This window comes from Myotis daubentonii, chromosome 8, assembly GCF_963259705.1.
Source record: "Myotis daubentonii chromosome 8, mMyoDau2.1, whole genome shotgun sequence".
NCBI classification, from domain to species: domain Eukaryota; kingdom Metazoa; phylum Chordata; class Mammalia; order Chiroptera; family Vespertilionidae; genus Myotis; species Myotis daubentonii.
In genome coordinates, this window is record NC_081847.1 from 62,494,617 (window position 1) to 62,511,117 (window position 16,501).

Here is a 16,501-nt window from a genome sequence, read left to right on the forward strand (position 1 = left end):
GCATGGATGGACCTGGAGAGCGTCATGCTAAGCGAAATAAGCCAGTCAGAGAAAGATAAATACCATATCATCTCACTCATATGTGGAATATAATGAACAACATAAACCAATGAACTAAAATAGATCCAGAGACACAGAAGCATCAAACAGACCATCCAACTTCAGGGGGACGACGGGGGTGAGGGGCGTGTGAGAGATCAACCAAAGGACTTATATGCATGCATATAAGCATAACCTATGGACACAGACAGTAGGGAGGTGAGGGCATGTGCTGGGGTGGGGGTGGGAACGAGTGAGGAGAAGTCAATGGGGGGAAAAGATTCATATGTAATACTTTAAACAATAAAGAATTTAAAAAAACACCAACTTGCTCATTCATTTAGTAACTAATGACTGGATTCTTACTGTGAGGCAGAGGCTCTGTGCAAACATAATGATGACCACACAGTCCCTGTCCTCAGGGAGTCCACAGCCAAATGTGCTGAGCACCATCCACCAAGAGGTCAGGTCTGTGTGACATGCAGGTGGGCAGGGCTCACTGTGGGGTCTGTGAGCAGGTGAGCCCTCCCTAACACAGCAGTACTAGAAAGCAGTTTAACTAACAAGGTATAACTGGACTCATAAAAAGGAATAATAACCACAGACTAATCACTAACTATTGGAAATTGGTGGAAATGGCCATGGTGGCCAAACACCAGAGGTGGGATGGAGATTAGGGAATAAAAAAGAGCTTCAGCCCGGCCTCAGTGGCTCGGTGGTTAAGCACCGACCTATAAACCAGGAGGTCGCGGTTCGATTCCTGGTCAGGACACATGCCCTAGTTGTAGTCCCATCCCCAGTACAGGGCGTGCAGGAGGTAGCCATTCAATGATTCTCTCTCATCATTGATGTTTCTGTCTCTCTCTTCCTCTCCCTCTCTGAAATCAACACAAATATTTTTAAAAGAGCTTCAGTTCTAAGGAGAGTGTTTGGGAAGCCATCTGGGGCATGTAAGAGGATGTGAGTTCCAGGCCCTAACACATTTCAGAATGGTGCTCTTTTATCTGCTCTGTCTTCATGTCTTCCTCCTTCTCTCCTTCCCAGTTGGTGCCAAGAAGTATAAGAATAGCTCAAGGCAAAGACAGGAAATCAGTTTTACTAAATGCTTCTTGCTGCCATACTTCTTCTCATTACCTCCTTATATAGTTGACCACATGAAGGTAAAATCAGTGTGGGCTAGAGTAGAAATGAAAGTCCCAGATGTTTCTTTCAGTTGTCAACTGACAGCAGAGGACATTTTCATTATAACTTGAACAGAAGAAAAAAATATATATATATATATGGCTAATAACATGAAGATTAAAGACCCAGGGTATAATAATACCAAATCCTTAAATAAATGGACATCTAAGCTCTAGCAGAATTTATTAAAGAATTTTATCCATGATGTCTCAGCTTACCTACTTTCACAGTCTTAACCAAAAATAACCTTCTTTCAGTTAGCAATTGGGAAGAAAAACAATATTTTTATATCTCTTAGGAGGATATTGGAAAGTGGTAATATAATTCAGAAATTGAGAAAAAAATGTTCCACTTTTCTGTGTTAAATATTAAAGTAGAATAGAGATGAACACACAACCATTTTTAATGGATTGTGCCGATCAATTGTGGGATCATCCTTTAGCCCCCATTTGTATTTGTAACACTTAACTAAAAGAGAACAAAAAGCTAAATGAAATGTTTAAGATATAAAACGCTTTCATCAATTATCTCATCCGCGTGAACGTTCTTTTTTCTTCTGAGCCCTCGCACATTTTTCCAGACCATCCTGTGTCATTGAAACCCTGTGTTTACTGTGTCACATTGTCATTCTTGGTGTCACTTTTCTCTTTCTTCCAGAGCTTCTTTGAAGGGCAGTCTGCGCCATGGGACTCTGCTAAGAAAGATGAGAACAGAATGAAGAACAGATACGGGAATATCATTGCATGTAAGTATTGACGGTGTAATTGTGCTGGGCTGTAACTTCCTCCCGCTTCTGCGAAGATTGACAAGCAGCCTCCAGCAGTGAGAATTTACAGTGCAATTACCGCTCCATCCTGCTGGGACGCTGGCGTCGTGTTCATATTAAAGGAAGGAAAAACTACCTAAATACCCCCACTATGTCAGTGTGTCTAGCTATGGGGCTAGTTTCACTGTTAGATTTAAGGTTTGGGTAACATCGGGAATGTTAAAATGCTGAGAAAGAAAATGCATTTTAGGAGTAAACATAACGGTCCTAATGTTACCCAGCTGCGACTAGAAATAATGACGCCCAGCTCGCCTTGCTGTAAGGAGCTCCGAGTTCTCCGCAACCATTAACTCATTAATCCTCCGGACACTTGGGTTAGGTGGGTCAGTAATGGCCCCATTTTAAGGACAGGAAACTGAAACGCAGAAGTTAAATGAGAGTCCCCATATCACAACACTCATTAGCCAAAGAGCTAGGATTGTATCTCAGAAATTCCCAGTTCCTGTGGAACTGAATGTTACCAATCCATAATGCCCTGGACGGTTTTTAAATTGAGCCCAACCTCATTAATGTTCCGTAACGATGCTGGGACACGTGGCAGATTGATGAGCCTCCCTCTCCCAGGGCTGAAGTCATCCATCCCCTGCATTAAACTGCTCTAAATCACACCATCTGCACCAAGTGTGCACAAGGTACTCACAGAATTAGTACTATTTCTAAATAGACATAAATAAAATTATTTTAAAAAAAGCAGGAATAGACCCAGAGAGCATCTAGCTCCTCATGTCTTATTACTTACAAAAGAACAAACTTGAAAGGTTTGGATAGTCCAGGGGAGCAATATATTAGCTCTATTGATTATGAAAGTGCAATTAAACTTTATTTGCCTGAGTTCACATTGCTTAGTAGGACTGTAGAGATTCGGTGGCAGCACAGGCCAATGGAATTTTCTGGGATTCTGGAAATGGCCTTTCTGCGCTCTCCCGTGCAGTCACCACTTACCAGGTGAGCACTTGAAATGTGGCTGGTGCAACGGAGGAACTACTCTCTCAGCATCTTTCCAGGTTCAGCCCAGTGTCATTAACCATAGTCATCCGGCTGCACATTACATCTCTAGAATTACCCATCCCACATAACTGTAACTTTGTACCCTTGACCAATATCTCCCCATTCTCCACACCCCCAACCCCTGGTAACCACTGTTCTGCTCTCTGCTTCTATGTATTCTTTTTAGATTCCACATGTAAATGAGATCGTGCACTTGTTCTTTTTGATGCCTATCTTATGTCGCAGAGTATAAGGCCTTCCAGGTTTATTGTGTTGTTTCAAATGGTTATCTTTTCTTCTAGTGTCTGTTTTCTAAAGTCCCTTTAGAGCTGTCTGTGGTCATTAATATGATTTCATATAAGGCTCTGTGCTGGCATGTCCTGAGATAGTACTTAGACCACCTGCCGAACCATTATTCATACTTTTAAAGTAGGGTATCCAAATACTTAGATACTACTGTTAACCCACCCCAGCTAACTAGGGTGAGTTAAATACTGCATATGGCTGCCAAAATACCACTACTGTCAGGCGCCAGCCCTTGCCCACTCTCCATGCTAGACCTCGCAGGCTGAGTTATTCGCTAAGGAGGTGTCCCAGCCGGGTGTGAGCTTCCCAGGTGAATCTGATGAAGCCAGTGCAGTGCCTAGGGCCCCTCTGAGAGCCATCATTTGGGACTGTTCCCTCTGAGACTGTCTGTGTGTCTTCAGTTATGGCAGTGTAAGGTCATCTTCAGAATTGTTCAGGTTGTGGAAGGATTTGAGGAATAAAAAGAATCAAAGTATGTATCTAAATCATATATATATATGCACACACATACACACACACACACACACACACACACACACACCATACTGGCTGTTTCTTTAAGTCATAGAGAAGAATAGCACTGTTACCGCCTCCCACACCGGCACACACACAAACGTATATAATTGCGGAAAGATGATTTCATTAACTGGGGAGCCTGCTTCAGAGCACCTAGGCCTTGGGAATAACACCGCTAACTAGGATGAGCAATGGGGGGATTCAGTCAACATATCTTAGAGATTCTCATTAGTGCTTTTCTGAGAATATAAGAAGTACTAGTAATGATCACATTCATTGTTTTGCAAACGTGTTGGAATCTAAAATGCTTTTAATGATGCTTTAAAACTGTTTATTGGCTTTTGCTTTTAAGTAAGTTAAACTTTTTTCTTATTTACACTATAAACGTGCTGAGCTAGCCCTTTCCAAATACAAACTAATACCCAGTCCACCATTAGTACACCACACACATAAGTATAACCCTCTTGATACTCTCTTAATTATAATTAAGTCGGAACTTAAAACATATATCAAATCTCCCAGCTCATGGAAGCCCCTTACTTCCAAGAGTCCTCTTTTCTGGGGGCAGGCAATTAGAGGTCATACCAGAACCTCCAGGCCCTTCCCAGGCTCCCTCCCCCTTCCTGTGGTCCAGTCAACAAAGACACATTGATCTGACGTGTGCCAGGCTCCATGCCAAGCCAAAGGAATTCTTTCAGCAGATACTTATTGAGAGCTTATTACATGCCAGGCACTATCCTAGGTGTCAAAGAGAGAGCAGGAAACAAAACAGAATTCTTCGTCCACATAGCACTCAACATGCGTGTGGGGCAGACAGAGAAACAACCCCTAAGTAAACTGTATAATGTGTATATTAGAAAGTGAGACATGTAACAGAAAGACAGCCTTGTGGTCAGTGCAGTCCCTGAGAGGAGACGATGCTGGTAGTACCTGATGCTGCAGGTGAGGAAGGGAGCCGGTCCAAGCAGAGGCCCCGAGGGGGTGGTTCTGCCTCAGCTCGGTGTCGGGGGCAACAAGGAGCCATGTCACTGGAGCCAAGTGAGCTTGACCGAAGGAAGAGGTGGGAGGTGGGAGGTGGGAGGTGTGAAGATGCTGGGTGACTGCAGTGAGCCCCAACAGACACAGGCCCCACCCTCAGGAAACTGCCATTCCCGGGAGTGGGAGGAGAAAATTAAATGATTGTACACAAAGAGAGGTACATGGTACTGTGAAACCCCATAGTGGGGGTGGGGGTAGACTTGTTCAGGAGGTGTGAGAAGGCTTCCCTGAGGACGTGAAATGAAGACTACTTCTACTGAGAGCGGACCAGACCCTTCGCATGAGGGAGCCCTTGCATTTGAGGAACTGAAGGAAGGCCAGGTGGTGGCTGGAGCTGGGAGGGATGAGAGAGGGCCGGTGGCCAGAGAGAGAGGGAAGCCGATGTCAGACCTGCAGGGCCTTCTAGGGGAGATTAGGGATTTTAGTCTTAAGAACAAGGAAAACCTTATTAAAGGATTTTTTTTTTTAGGGGAATGGGTGAGATTTGTAAATTAAATTTGCCTTTGGAAAATTTAACCTAACTATAACGTAAAATAATTAAGTGGAAGGGGACATTAGTTAAGAGATTCAGTAACCCAGGCAGGAAGCAATGATAATGTGGACTAGAAAGAAGATAAGTAGATACATTCAAGAGACATAATTGGTCAAACTGAATGGATAGCATGTGGGGTAGGGAACTCAAGAGTGAGGTGACAGCCGAAACCGGTTTGGCTCAGTGGATAGAGCCTCGGCCTGCGGACTGAAAGGTCCCAGGTTCGATTCCGGTCAAGGGCATGTACCTGGGTTGCAGCCACATCCCCAGTGGGAGATGTGCAGGAGGCAGCTGATCGATGTTTCTCTCTCACGATGTTTCTAACTCTCTATCTCTCTCCCTTCCTCTCTGTAAAAAATCAATAAAATATATATTTAAAAAAAAAAGTCAGGGCTCCTGCTGAGAATCTGAAGAATAATGAATTGGAATTTCTGAAAATGTCTAAGTAAAAAAGAGAAACAAGGCAAGAGTAAATTAGTAGCACCTAAAACCAACAGCAAGACTGAAGTTTAACACTAGCCATCCACCACTATACTCATCGTTTCCTTATTTGCCTCATGCTCAGAGCCTGCATGGCCTGAGCACCCAGGTGGGCACAAGCAGGGACACGAGGCTGGAGTCGGGCTCACCCAGGGGTGAGGCACCAGGCACTTCCAGAAGGTACTTGGCTTTTCTGCATTTTGTACCATGAAACCAGTGCAGCAGCAAGAATATAACCACAGGAGGAGCAAAGCCATTATTTGAAGATCAATCATAATTAAAATTAATTTCCAATCTCCTCTCAGAGGGCAAAGGTTACTTAGATCACTGTGATTCTAATTTACCTTAAATATGTCATCAACATTTAGCAGAAAGAACAAATTGGTTGGAGGTGAAAGATTATCAATGATATGACCCACTTCTGCTGCTGTAGTAATATCTAATCACATGCAAGCAAGCCTTTTACCCATATCTGTTGTGTTTAGTATGAAAATTGCAAAATATTTGAAGCTACTGAGCAGTGTTTTAAACGTAATATTACTTGAAGAAAATGGCATCAGTAACATGTTTCAGGGGCTGAAAGCATAGAGACCTGTTTTAAATATCACATTATCCCACTTCTATTGTATGAATGCAAACATACAGGCATGCACACCCAAAAATACATACATACATGAACACACAAATGCACACGTGCATATATGCATATTCATTTATAAGTACATGCATGCATGGACACATACATGCTAGCAGATTATAATTGTTCATCAGTGAGCAGTGGTTTGTTATGCTTTTTTTTTTACACTGAAAACATCCATTTAATTGTTTCTCTTGCCAAGTTAAAGTATACAAATCTCCTACTTCGTGATAGAAAAACTGGAACTATCTTAAGCACAGTATCTGTATCTGACATAAAACGATATCAATTTGGTAACAGTATGAATAGTTATCTATTTCCATCAATCTGTATCTATACAGCTTAAAATTCTATTTGTAATTTTAACATGTAGTTAACCATCACAGTACTTATTAATTTATATTTACAAATGCTTTTCACAATCTGTATAGAGTGCTAGAATTTCTCCATAGCTGATTATCATTGTATTTATATCATATATAAAAGACTCAAATATTTCAAAAGCTGTAGTTACAGACTTTAAATTTTACTTCAAGAGTAGTTACTTCATTTTGTGATTATTAAAACTAAAAAAAAAAAAAAAAGAAACATTTATACATAAAGATATCACGGACTTTGTTAGTTTTTTTTCCTAAATGGGGCTTAAACATGGGTGACCTTGGGCTGCAGGGAGCACCCGACCTCCCTGAAATCATAGCTCCCTGCACGGTCCATGAGAGTGGCTGGAGAAAGGCATTTTTCTAATGGAACTCTCCATGGCTTTCCTCACCTCCCTTAACGTGGAAGGGCCACTTCACAAAACAAATGCCTGGGATGCCCCACAACACAAGCCATCTCTGAGCTTGAGGGATTTCATAGCTGATACTTGTTTTGGGAAGAGAGACCCACTGATCTATGTGGCTGCAGTTTGTTATGCTTTATAACAGGTCTTTATGTGCCTGTTTTTAACCCCAAAAATACAATGTTTGCCCTATTTCATATAGTAAAGGCTTTTTTGGAATAAATGAGAGGAATGGCAACAAGGTCTTTAAGGAGATTGTGCCTCAAAATGTCAGATTTTGTTACCTTTCTTGATGGGTAACATTGAGTTATAATTATAACATAAATTTTAGTTGGCTTTTGATCATATTCCAGTCATCCCTGGCTAAGTAGGTTCTTTATTTCCCAATTATAAATGCCATTCATACACATTTAAAAAAATTGTGCAGTAATGAAAACTTGGGGAAAATTGCCCAGAACCTCACCAATAAAATTCAAACCCAGCTTTCTATTTCCTGTTTCCTTCAAATCTCTTTTTGTTCTATGCCTTGAAGTTGATGGCTTTATTGTTGTTAAATAAAGATAGGTCTATTGTTTTCTTTCTGACTATAAAATTAGTATAAACTGTGTAGAAAATTGAAGTAGTACATAAAATCACAAAGATGGAAGTAAATATCACCCCAAATTTTCCCACCCAGCAGAAAACCTATCCTTTCAGTCATCCCACCATGCATCCCTACACACATGTACAAATACGTAGAGTTTCATACAGATAGACTCCCTGAGACATGCTGCTGTGTAACCTGCTCTACTTCACTCTACAGTATGCCACAGGGCTCTTTCCAGGTAAAGGCAGAGTAACCCTTTTTATGATTGCATCACAGTCTATTGTTTTATAAGACCACTGGTCATTAGTTCCCTGTTGATATCGTTGAATGGTTTAAACTAGGTGGGGAGAAAATAAATTCTGGTTTAGAAAAGACGGTCTCAGCATGGTAGAGAGGGAGGAGTCTAGAGGCAAGAATGCAGTAGTCCAGGTGAAAAATTATCAGGTCTTCAATAAAGTCATTGGCAGTAATGATACAAGCAACAGCTCACTTTTACTTAGTTCTTACTATGAACCACACATTTTATCACTGAAAGAAAAAATACTCCATAAACCTCATTTCAATAGTTCTTAAACATATCTACTAAGTACACATGAATAACATAGGATATCTGTCCTCTAGTAGTGAGCTATTGAGTCACTGCTACCTCCGCCTCTATGTTGTCAGGGAAAGGGGACTAGCCCATCTCAGGTGAGGCTGCCCAACAGAGGGACTCCCGAGGGCTCAGACTGCAAGTCCATGAGGTTCCCTTCCCTCCTTTGAAAGACCTGTTTCCTAGGATATCTGGGGTTCGAGGGGAACCTGAAGGAGTGTTCTACAAGAGAGGGATGGAGAGAATGGACTCCAATTTCTTGTGGTAAAATGCATGTAATATTAACCTTACCATCCTGAGCATTGTCAGGTGTACGGTTCAGTTCATTCGGTTCATTCGCATTGTTGTGCAGCCACCACCACCATCCTTCTCCAGAACTTTTTCATCTTCCCAAACTGCAACTCTGTGCCCATTAAACAACAGCTCACTACCCCCCTCCGCCCAGCCCTGCTATCCACCATTCTACTCTGTCTCTGTGATTCTGAACACTCTAGGATCTCATATAAGAGGTTTTACAGTACTTGTCCTTTGGTGACTGGCTGACTTCACTTAGCATAATGTCCTCCATGTGAACTCTTATTTTTAAATAGTGAAATATAGGTACAGAAAGGGATATAAAACATCCATAGACAGTTTAATAGATTGTTGTAAAGTAAGCACTCATAAAACCAGAGCAGGACCCTTGCCAACACCCTGGAGGCCCCAGTGAAACTCGCCTGATCACAGCTTACCTGCTCTAAGGGTGGATCTGTGACCATCATGACACCATGTTCATTAGTGGGGCAGAGTTCACTGCTTTGTGCTCACCGGCTGGGTGTTGGGCAGGACTGATACATGTGGCAGTACAGCCCAGGCTGAGATTGGGCTCTGTGGCCTTGGCTAAGGTGTTCTTGGAGATATTTTTTAAATATATTTTGATTGATTTCAGATAGGAAGGGAGAGGAAGAGAAATAGAAACATCAGTGATGAGAGAGAATTATTGATCGGCTGCCCTCGCACACCCCACACTGGGGATTGAGCCTGCAACCGGAGCATGTGCCCTGACCAGGAATTGAACTGTGACCTCCTGGTTCATAGATGGATGCTCGCCCACTGAGCCACGCCGGCCAGGCCTCTTGGGGACATTGAGAATGGACACTATGTGGCCTCTGACCATAAGAAGTTATAATCTAGAAGAATCAGCTTTAAAATAAAGAGAAGATACTACTAGGCATATAAAGAAAAAGAAAAACAATCTCAGTCTGCTCAGGAAATACTCTGTACACATATCTTGCTCCATCATCAGAGGAGTAGAGCAATTAAATTTGGAGAAGTAGCAGCCAAATTTTTTTAAAGAAATTGAGGGGTTAACTGACTAAATGGTAGGAGATGATGGGGAAATTCTCTTTCAAAGGCGCTGCTTATGGGAGATGAGAGCGCAGTCTTGTCAGAGATTGAAGTCCTTAATGAGAACATTGTGAACAATTTGAGAAGCCCAGGGGTAATAAATCATGGGGAATGGGCGGCATTTATCCCGAAGGTCTAAGAGAAATAAACTGTGGATGGGGATTCTGACAAGGAGGTGCAATAGATCCTAAGACAGCCCTGCTTCTAAAGATTGGGTGGCTGTAAACGTGGGGCCTGCCTTTTAAAAAACTGCCCAGGGAAAGTCGAGGACTACAGGGAGGTAAACCTAATCTCCCTCCAGAGGAGCTGACTAAAAGCCCGATGTGTGTAGAACCGCCATGATTCAGTTCTATTGTAGCATCCTTCATCCGGGAGGCTCAAGTGGCTTTACCTGCGGAATGCTTATAGCTCCACCCTGGAATAGCTGTGTGTGTGCACCAGCTCTCCTAACAAATACAAAAGCCATAACAATCCACACATACCCTGTACCTCACTGGCCCACCTCCCCCACAACACGAGCAATCTATGGACAGGGAGCCTCGGGTTTTTAGCAAAATAGAGTAAAGCAGGTCACCCTGAGAAAAATCCTGACTGCATTTGCATCCAGTCCTGGGTTATTGTCATCTATTTGGAAGGAAAGATTTCTCTGCTAAAAACAGCATTCATTTAGGAAAATAGTTTTTATATCACAGATTTTTCACACAATAAAAGTTTCACTTTATTCATTTAAAAAAACAAATTGAGGGGAAACCAGGTATGTACCAGGCCTTAATCTTGGGGTCAGGAATAGAACAGTGAGCAAAAAGGAAAACATCTGGCCTTATAGGGTTTTTTGAACTTTTCTTTTTAAAATATAGATTTTTAAGGAAATAATTGAGATTTCTCAGTGGTCTTTGTGGAGAAAATTTTTCATTCAGAATAATTTAAATATAGTTGACTAATACCATAAACACAACCCCTATCTGGTACTTGTGTGTCGGACATCATGCTTGGCACGATGTGTTAAATGTGTTTTCGTTTAATCCTTAAAGTAGCCCAGTTTGAGGCATGTGCTGTCACTCCCTTCTCCAGATGCATTGCTCAGGCTTGCTGGCATAATTGAGTCTCATGTAGTCACATGACTGATGGGGAGAGCCTTGTTCTACCTGCCTGTATGCCCTCAGGTGCAGAGGGAGGGCTTAGAGAAATCATGGACGATGACTGAAGTTAGAACCACGTCCTCACCTCCCAGAAGGCTGGGCTGTGGTTTATAACCATCATTTGTCAAGGTGGATGTCATAGGCAGCCTTCAAAATCTCAGGGCTTATAGGTGATTTAGTGAAGTTACTAAACTTTCAATCCAAGAAAAAAAATTCCGTTGTGATTCAGAGGACTCTTATGTAGAAGTTTCAAACTTCCCCCAACTCTACATATCCATAAATGATCAAAGAATAAGTTAATGAGATTTACTCTGAAATGCAAAGAATTATAAATTCTTACCAGTCTTAATAGCAAAATAGGAAATGTAGAAAGTGTGGTATTTAACTCTTTACCTTTAAAGCAGCATGGATGTTGATGGTCTCCATGTAATGTTCTTTTAATCCCAGGCTCTGAGCATCTCAACAGATTGCTTTTGTTAATTGTTTTCCTTTTCCTTTTCAGATGATCATTCCCGGGTGAGGCTGCAGACCTTAGAAGGAGACAACAACTCAGACTACATCAATGGGAATTATATCGATGTATGTACCTTGAAACTGTCAATAAGCCTACCTGTTCTGACACATACCGCATGGTGTGCATGCCACAGGCCTGGTGGACACATGTTGGTCCGGTTCCTGAAGCACTCACATCAACACTGCCCCATACACCACATTGAGGGCTTGGCCACCCCTTTTCTCAAATCAGCCTCTTTGCTGGCAACTTCTCTGTAACATTCAGTGCCTTTTTTGCCATCCCATGTCAATGTGGACTCAGAAAATGTTATTTCCATTTTTTGTCAACAACTTAGATTGTTTGACATGTTAAAAAAAATCTGTTTGCATATTAAGAGGACAAAACTCTCTAATTCCTAATTCAATGATTTGCCATCTCTTGTCATCACTGCACTTTTAAGTTGCCTTCAAAGTAGTCTGCAACTGTTAACCAGGACTTCTGATGCACGCAAGACATGCCCTTAAATATGCAAGCTGTTTAATTATTGAAGACTGCTTCTTTGTTCATTCTGCATCATGTTAACTTAATGTCTTACATTAGAATAAATTCTTTAGGTGGCAGCATATTTTCAGTTGGAAGAATGAATGAAATCAAAAGTAGACTGAAAATCAAGGGAAAGCTGCTGTTACCTCTACAGCCCAAGTTTACATTAAGCAGATTTCAGCCCTCTTACAGCTCCTCACACTATTTCCTACTCCACCAATACCTCCATATATATATTCTTTTATTTTCCTGGTTGAGTATTACTCAGATGCTATTAAAAGTTCTAGTATTACAATCTCCAAGAGTTACCTAAAAATAACTATAAGAATGTTATCTTTAGCCCAGCCTGTGTGGCCCAGTGGTTGAGCATCAACCTATGAACCAAGAGGTCATGGTTTGATTCCTGGTCAGGGCACAAGCCCAGGTTGGGGGCTCGGTCCCAGGTGAGCAGCATACAAGAGGCAGCCGATCAGTGATTCTCTCTCATCATTGATGTTTTTATCTCTCTCTCCCTCTCCCTTCCTCTCTGAAATCAATAAAAATATATTTTTTTAGGAAAGAATGTTCTTTTTAGTGTTACTTGGAAAGGGATGACAGTTTGGTTATAGATTAGTGTATGGGGTGGGGGCATGAATATTTGAAAAATAATTCATATTTCATTGTTCAAATGAAGACCCCTATATTATTTTTATAATAACTAAGAACATACTCAACCCCAGTTAGATTTTTTGAGTAAAATGCATTGCACTTATTCTGTTGTTCAGTAAAATATTTAGTGAGTATCTTACATGAATACTGAGAGGTATGCGAGACCTGTTACCTTCTCCCTGAAGCCTCTCAATTTAGAAGATGAAGAAACCTCTTCTCTATAACACTCCTTCTTTTGGGGTATTCCAAGGGAATCTTCTTCATACTCCAATTCCAGCTGTGAAAAGGTCTTGATATGGAGGATGCCTGACGAATTTGAAGAAAAACAAGCTGGCGAGTGTTGGTAGAATGTTGTGAAGGGAAAGAGAGTCATAGGTGATGAGATGAGAGAGGTCATGGAGCCATGTGATAGAAACAGCCATAAGCACTTTGGATTTTACTATGAGATGGGCAGTCATAAGAAGGATTTGAATGGAGGAATGACATGATCTGGCAACTGTGAAGAGGATGAACTGCAGATGGACGAGAGTAGAAGCAAGGAGACCTGTTAGATGGCTGTGGAAGCAATCAGAGAGAGAGATGATGGCTGGGCCGAGTGGTGGCACTAGAGGGTAAGAAATGGTCAGATGATGGATTTATGCTGAAAATAGAGACAATGGATTTGCTGGCACATTGGCTATGGGGTGTAGGAAGAAGAGACGGGTCAGAATGCCTTCAAGAAATGGAGTTACAATTATCTGAGAAGAAGACTGTGAATGGAGCAGATTCAGGTAGGAGGTAGGTAGGACATGAGTCCAGTTTTAAGTTTTAAATAAATGTTAAACATCCAAGTGGAGATGTAAAGCAGGCAATTGATATCACATCAGGATTTCAGGGGAAAGGCCAAGACTGGAAGTAAGAATGCACGACTCATCCATAGTATTGAAAACATAGTATTGAAGCCCATGAGACTGACATAGCACAGATAGTATTGAAGCCCATGAGACTGAATGAGATCAACAAGAAGTGAGTGTAAACAGAGGAAAGAGTCTTAAGAACTGGGCACATCTACATCACATCAAGGTGAAGGGGAGGAAGCAACAAATGAATAAGGAAGGGTAGCTAGGGAGGGAGTAGGAAGACGAGGAGAGTGTTCTATCCTGGAAGCCAACAAAGAAAGTATTTCAAGGGGATTAATTGCGTTCATGCTGCTGATAGATCAATTAGATGAGGATTGAAAAATGGCCACTGTATTTAGCAATATAGGTCATTAATGGGCTGTGTGGATTATTTCATTTTAACAAATGAGTTCCTCCTATCTCCTAGCACCTTGCTAGCACCGACATATAGAGCAAATGAATCAGACCAGGATCTTGCCGCGTGGAGTTTATCAGCTGGCAAGAAGTGAGGGGTCATCTAAATAATCATATTTAATCTGTGCCATGATTCTATGTTTGAAACCCATAGCAGGTCAGTTGTACAAAAGAATGTGTTTGCTTTTGTTTTTTGTTATTTTGTTGTTCAACCTGTTTTTAAGAGCAAAACAATCTAACAGATATGCATTTAAGTTGTCTTAAAAAAAATCCATATTTCCTCTTTAAGTTTCCTCACGCTGTTTTCCACGTGGCTTTGGGTGCAGTATTTTAGGTCATTTCAGGGGACAGAGATGGAAAGTATTAAGGGCCGTGGTGACATTATGTTTCTCGTGTGTAATTTTCTCTAAGTTGACTTTATCTTTCCCAGATATTGATTCTACAGTATTCTTTGCCCCCTTCTTTATGTGGTCTCCGTCTTCATCTTTCCCCTTCGTATAGGGTCACAGTGAAAGGAAGGGGGTCTTATCTAATTGCTGCCTCTTTAAATTCCTGGTCTCTGCTACAGCGTCATGTCATGGTATTAGCAGTGTTTAAGAATGATGTTTAGTATTACTATTGATATAACTGCCTATACCAATATAACAGAATATGTGTTAAAGCCTTGGCACGTTGCCAATAATGCCCAACCATAAATGAAATTCTATTGTACATTCTCAGCCTATTTTCACTCTACTAAGAGTCATGGTCATGTTATTTTGGAGAATCCATAAGTTGTTGGTGTTTATTGCTCATCTATCATCTCACAGCCAGTGTGCAATTCAGTTACTCACACCCCCTCTGCAAGCATCAGAATTGTAGTATTTGATGCACCTTTGTTTATTAAGAGGAACTCAATGGCACTTAGTCTGATAATTTAACTTTCAAGTGATGCAACTGTTGGTATTTGTGGATGCATTCATTTTGGCAAACTTTGCATGTGACCTCCGTGCTGCTTATTAATTTTAGGTTTGTGAAATATTCTTTCTCATTTATTTTTAGGGCTATCATCGACCCAATCATTATATTGCTACCCAAGGTAAGTTTATTTCAGCTTTAATGTCTTTCTTCAGTTATTTGCCCATTCTGTATCATTGTGTACCTACTTCACCCTCCCTCAGATATTTGCACATTGCTATAGCACCAATTATTGCAGTTCTAGTCACCAACACATACACCTTGTTTTATCAGCAGAAGTTCTGGTATGTAATCGTTTAGTTAGAATTTAATATTGAGATCATTATAAGAATTATATTCATCGTTCATTATTGGATTAAATCTCTCTACCTTAGGAATTAATCTGACATCTGAAAATATATGTATTCATTAAACATATATGTACTGAACACCCTCTGTGCAAAGACCTGTGTCAGTTGCCACCAGAGATGCAAGCTGACTCCAGCAAGCTCTCTTTCTCACACTACTTGCAGTTTAGTGGGGAAGATGTGAAATGCCTATATATTAGTACGTCCACAATCAATTAAAAACTTGTGTGAGAAGTACAGAGAAAATGTTAGGGGAACTTGGAGAAGAAAATATATTTTAGATCAGATGTAATGATCTGAAAACAGCATTGTGGCAGAGGTGAGACTGGGAGAACTTCTAAAGGGCAGAGATATCATGAGCAAAGATCTGAATTCAAGAAATGTGTGCTCGTGGGTGGAAAGCAGATGGTGGATCACTTTGGCTAAAGGAAAACGGAAATAAAGCTATAGGAACATATTGAGGAAGTTCATGGCCTGGTTTTTTTTATCATCTTCCCCACCAATTATGAGGCAAGTCATCTGTGGAGAATGAGGATCATGAGAATTCTGAGGTTTTCAGGAACAAGGTATCATAAAGGAATGAATTAATGAGTCATTAAAAATGAATTGAAGAAGTGCTAAGAAGCAGAGAGGACCTAGTTAGGGTTAAAGAGCATACGTTCTCTCCATTTTATTATTTTATCATTGTTTCCAGTAATTCATTATACCCAATAAACAAGAGCAGGACAATCAAAAGGATGTGACCTGCCAATGATTAGGGATTAGTAGGGGGCTGTACACAGAAAGTCAAGAAGCAGGGGAGTCAAGGATGCCAAGAAAATCATGGTTGGAAGGTCTAGGCTTGGTTGCAGGGGGTCATAGGTGTCCGGTGGACTGCAAGGAGAGGGAAGGAGGCCAGGTTCAGTTAAAGAGTCACAGAATAGGAGAAAAGGCTGTTGTAGCCAGAGAGCAGAATCCCAACATTTCTTGCAATACTGTCCAGTAGACTTCCTGCAGTGGTTGAAATTGCCTCTATCTGTGCTGCCCAATATGGTAGCCATCCCTTCAAACTCTTCTGTGATTTATCAACTAAATGTATATAATATTCTGAATCCATTGATGTCATTATAACCATTTTCAAGGCATGTTCACTGGTAGATTCCATCTCAGAAAACCACTTTCTTTGCTCATCCATAAGAAGTAACTCCTCTTTCA

The 16,501-nt window shown here is 41.1% G+C and overlaps 1 protein-coding gene across 5 annotated transcripts in view; it reads left to right on the forward strand.

Moving 5' to 3' along the window:
• Positions 1 to 16,501, forward strand: part of PTPRM (protein tyrosine phosphatase receptor type M) — a 661,667-nt gene that overhangs the window by 575,302 nt on the left and 69,864 nt on the right. For all 5 annotated transcript variants that reach the window (XM_059706595.1, XM_059706597.1, XM_059706599.1 and 2 more), the window contains 3 exons: positions 1,879 to 1,966; positions 11,530 to 11,606; positions 15,045 to 15,081. In XM_059706595.1, coding sequence (XP_059562578.1) covers positions 1,879 to 1,966; positions 11,530 to 11,606; positions 15,045 to 15,081 — 202 coding nt within the window. The remainder of the gene's footprint in view (positions 1 to 1,878; positions 1,967 to 11,529; positions 11,607 to 15,044; positions 15,082 to 16,501) is intronic.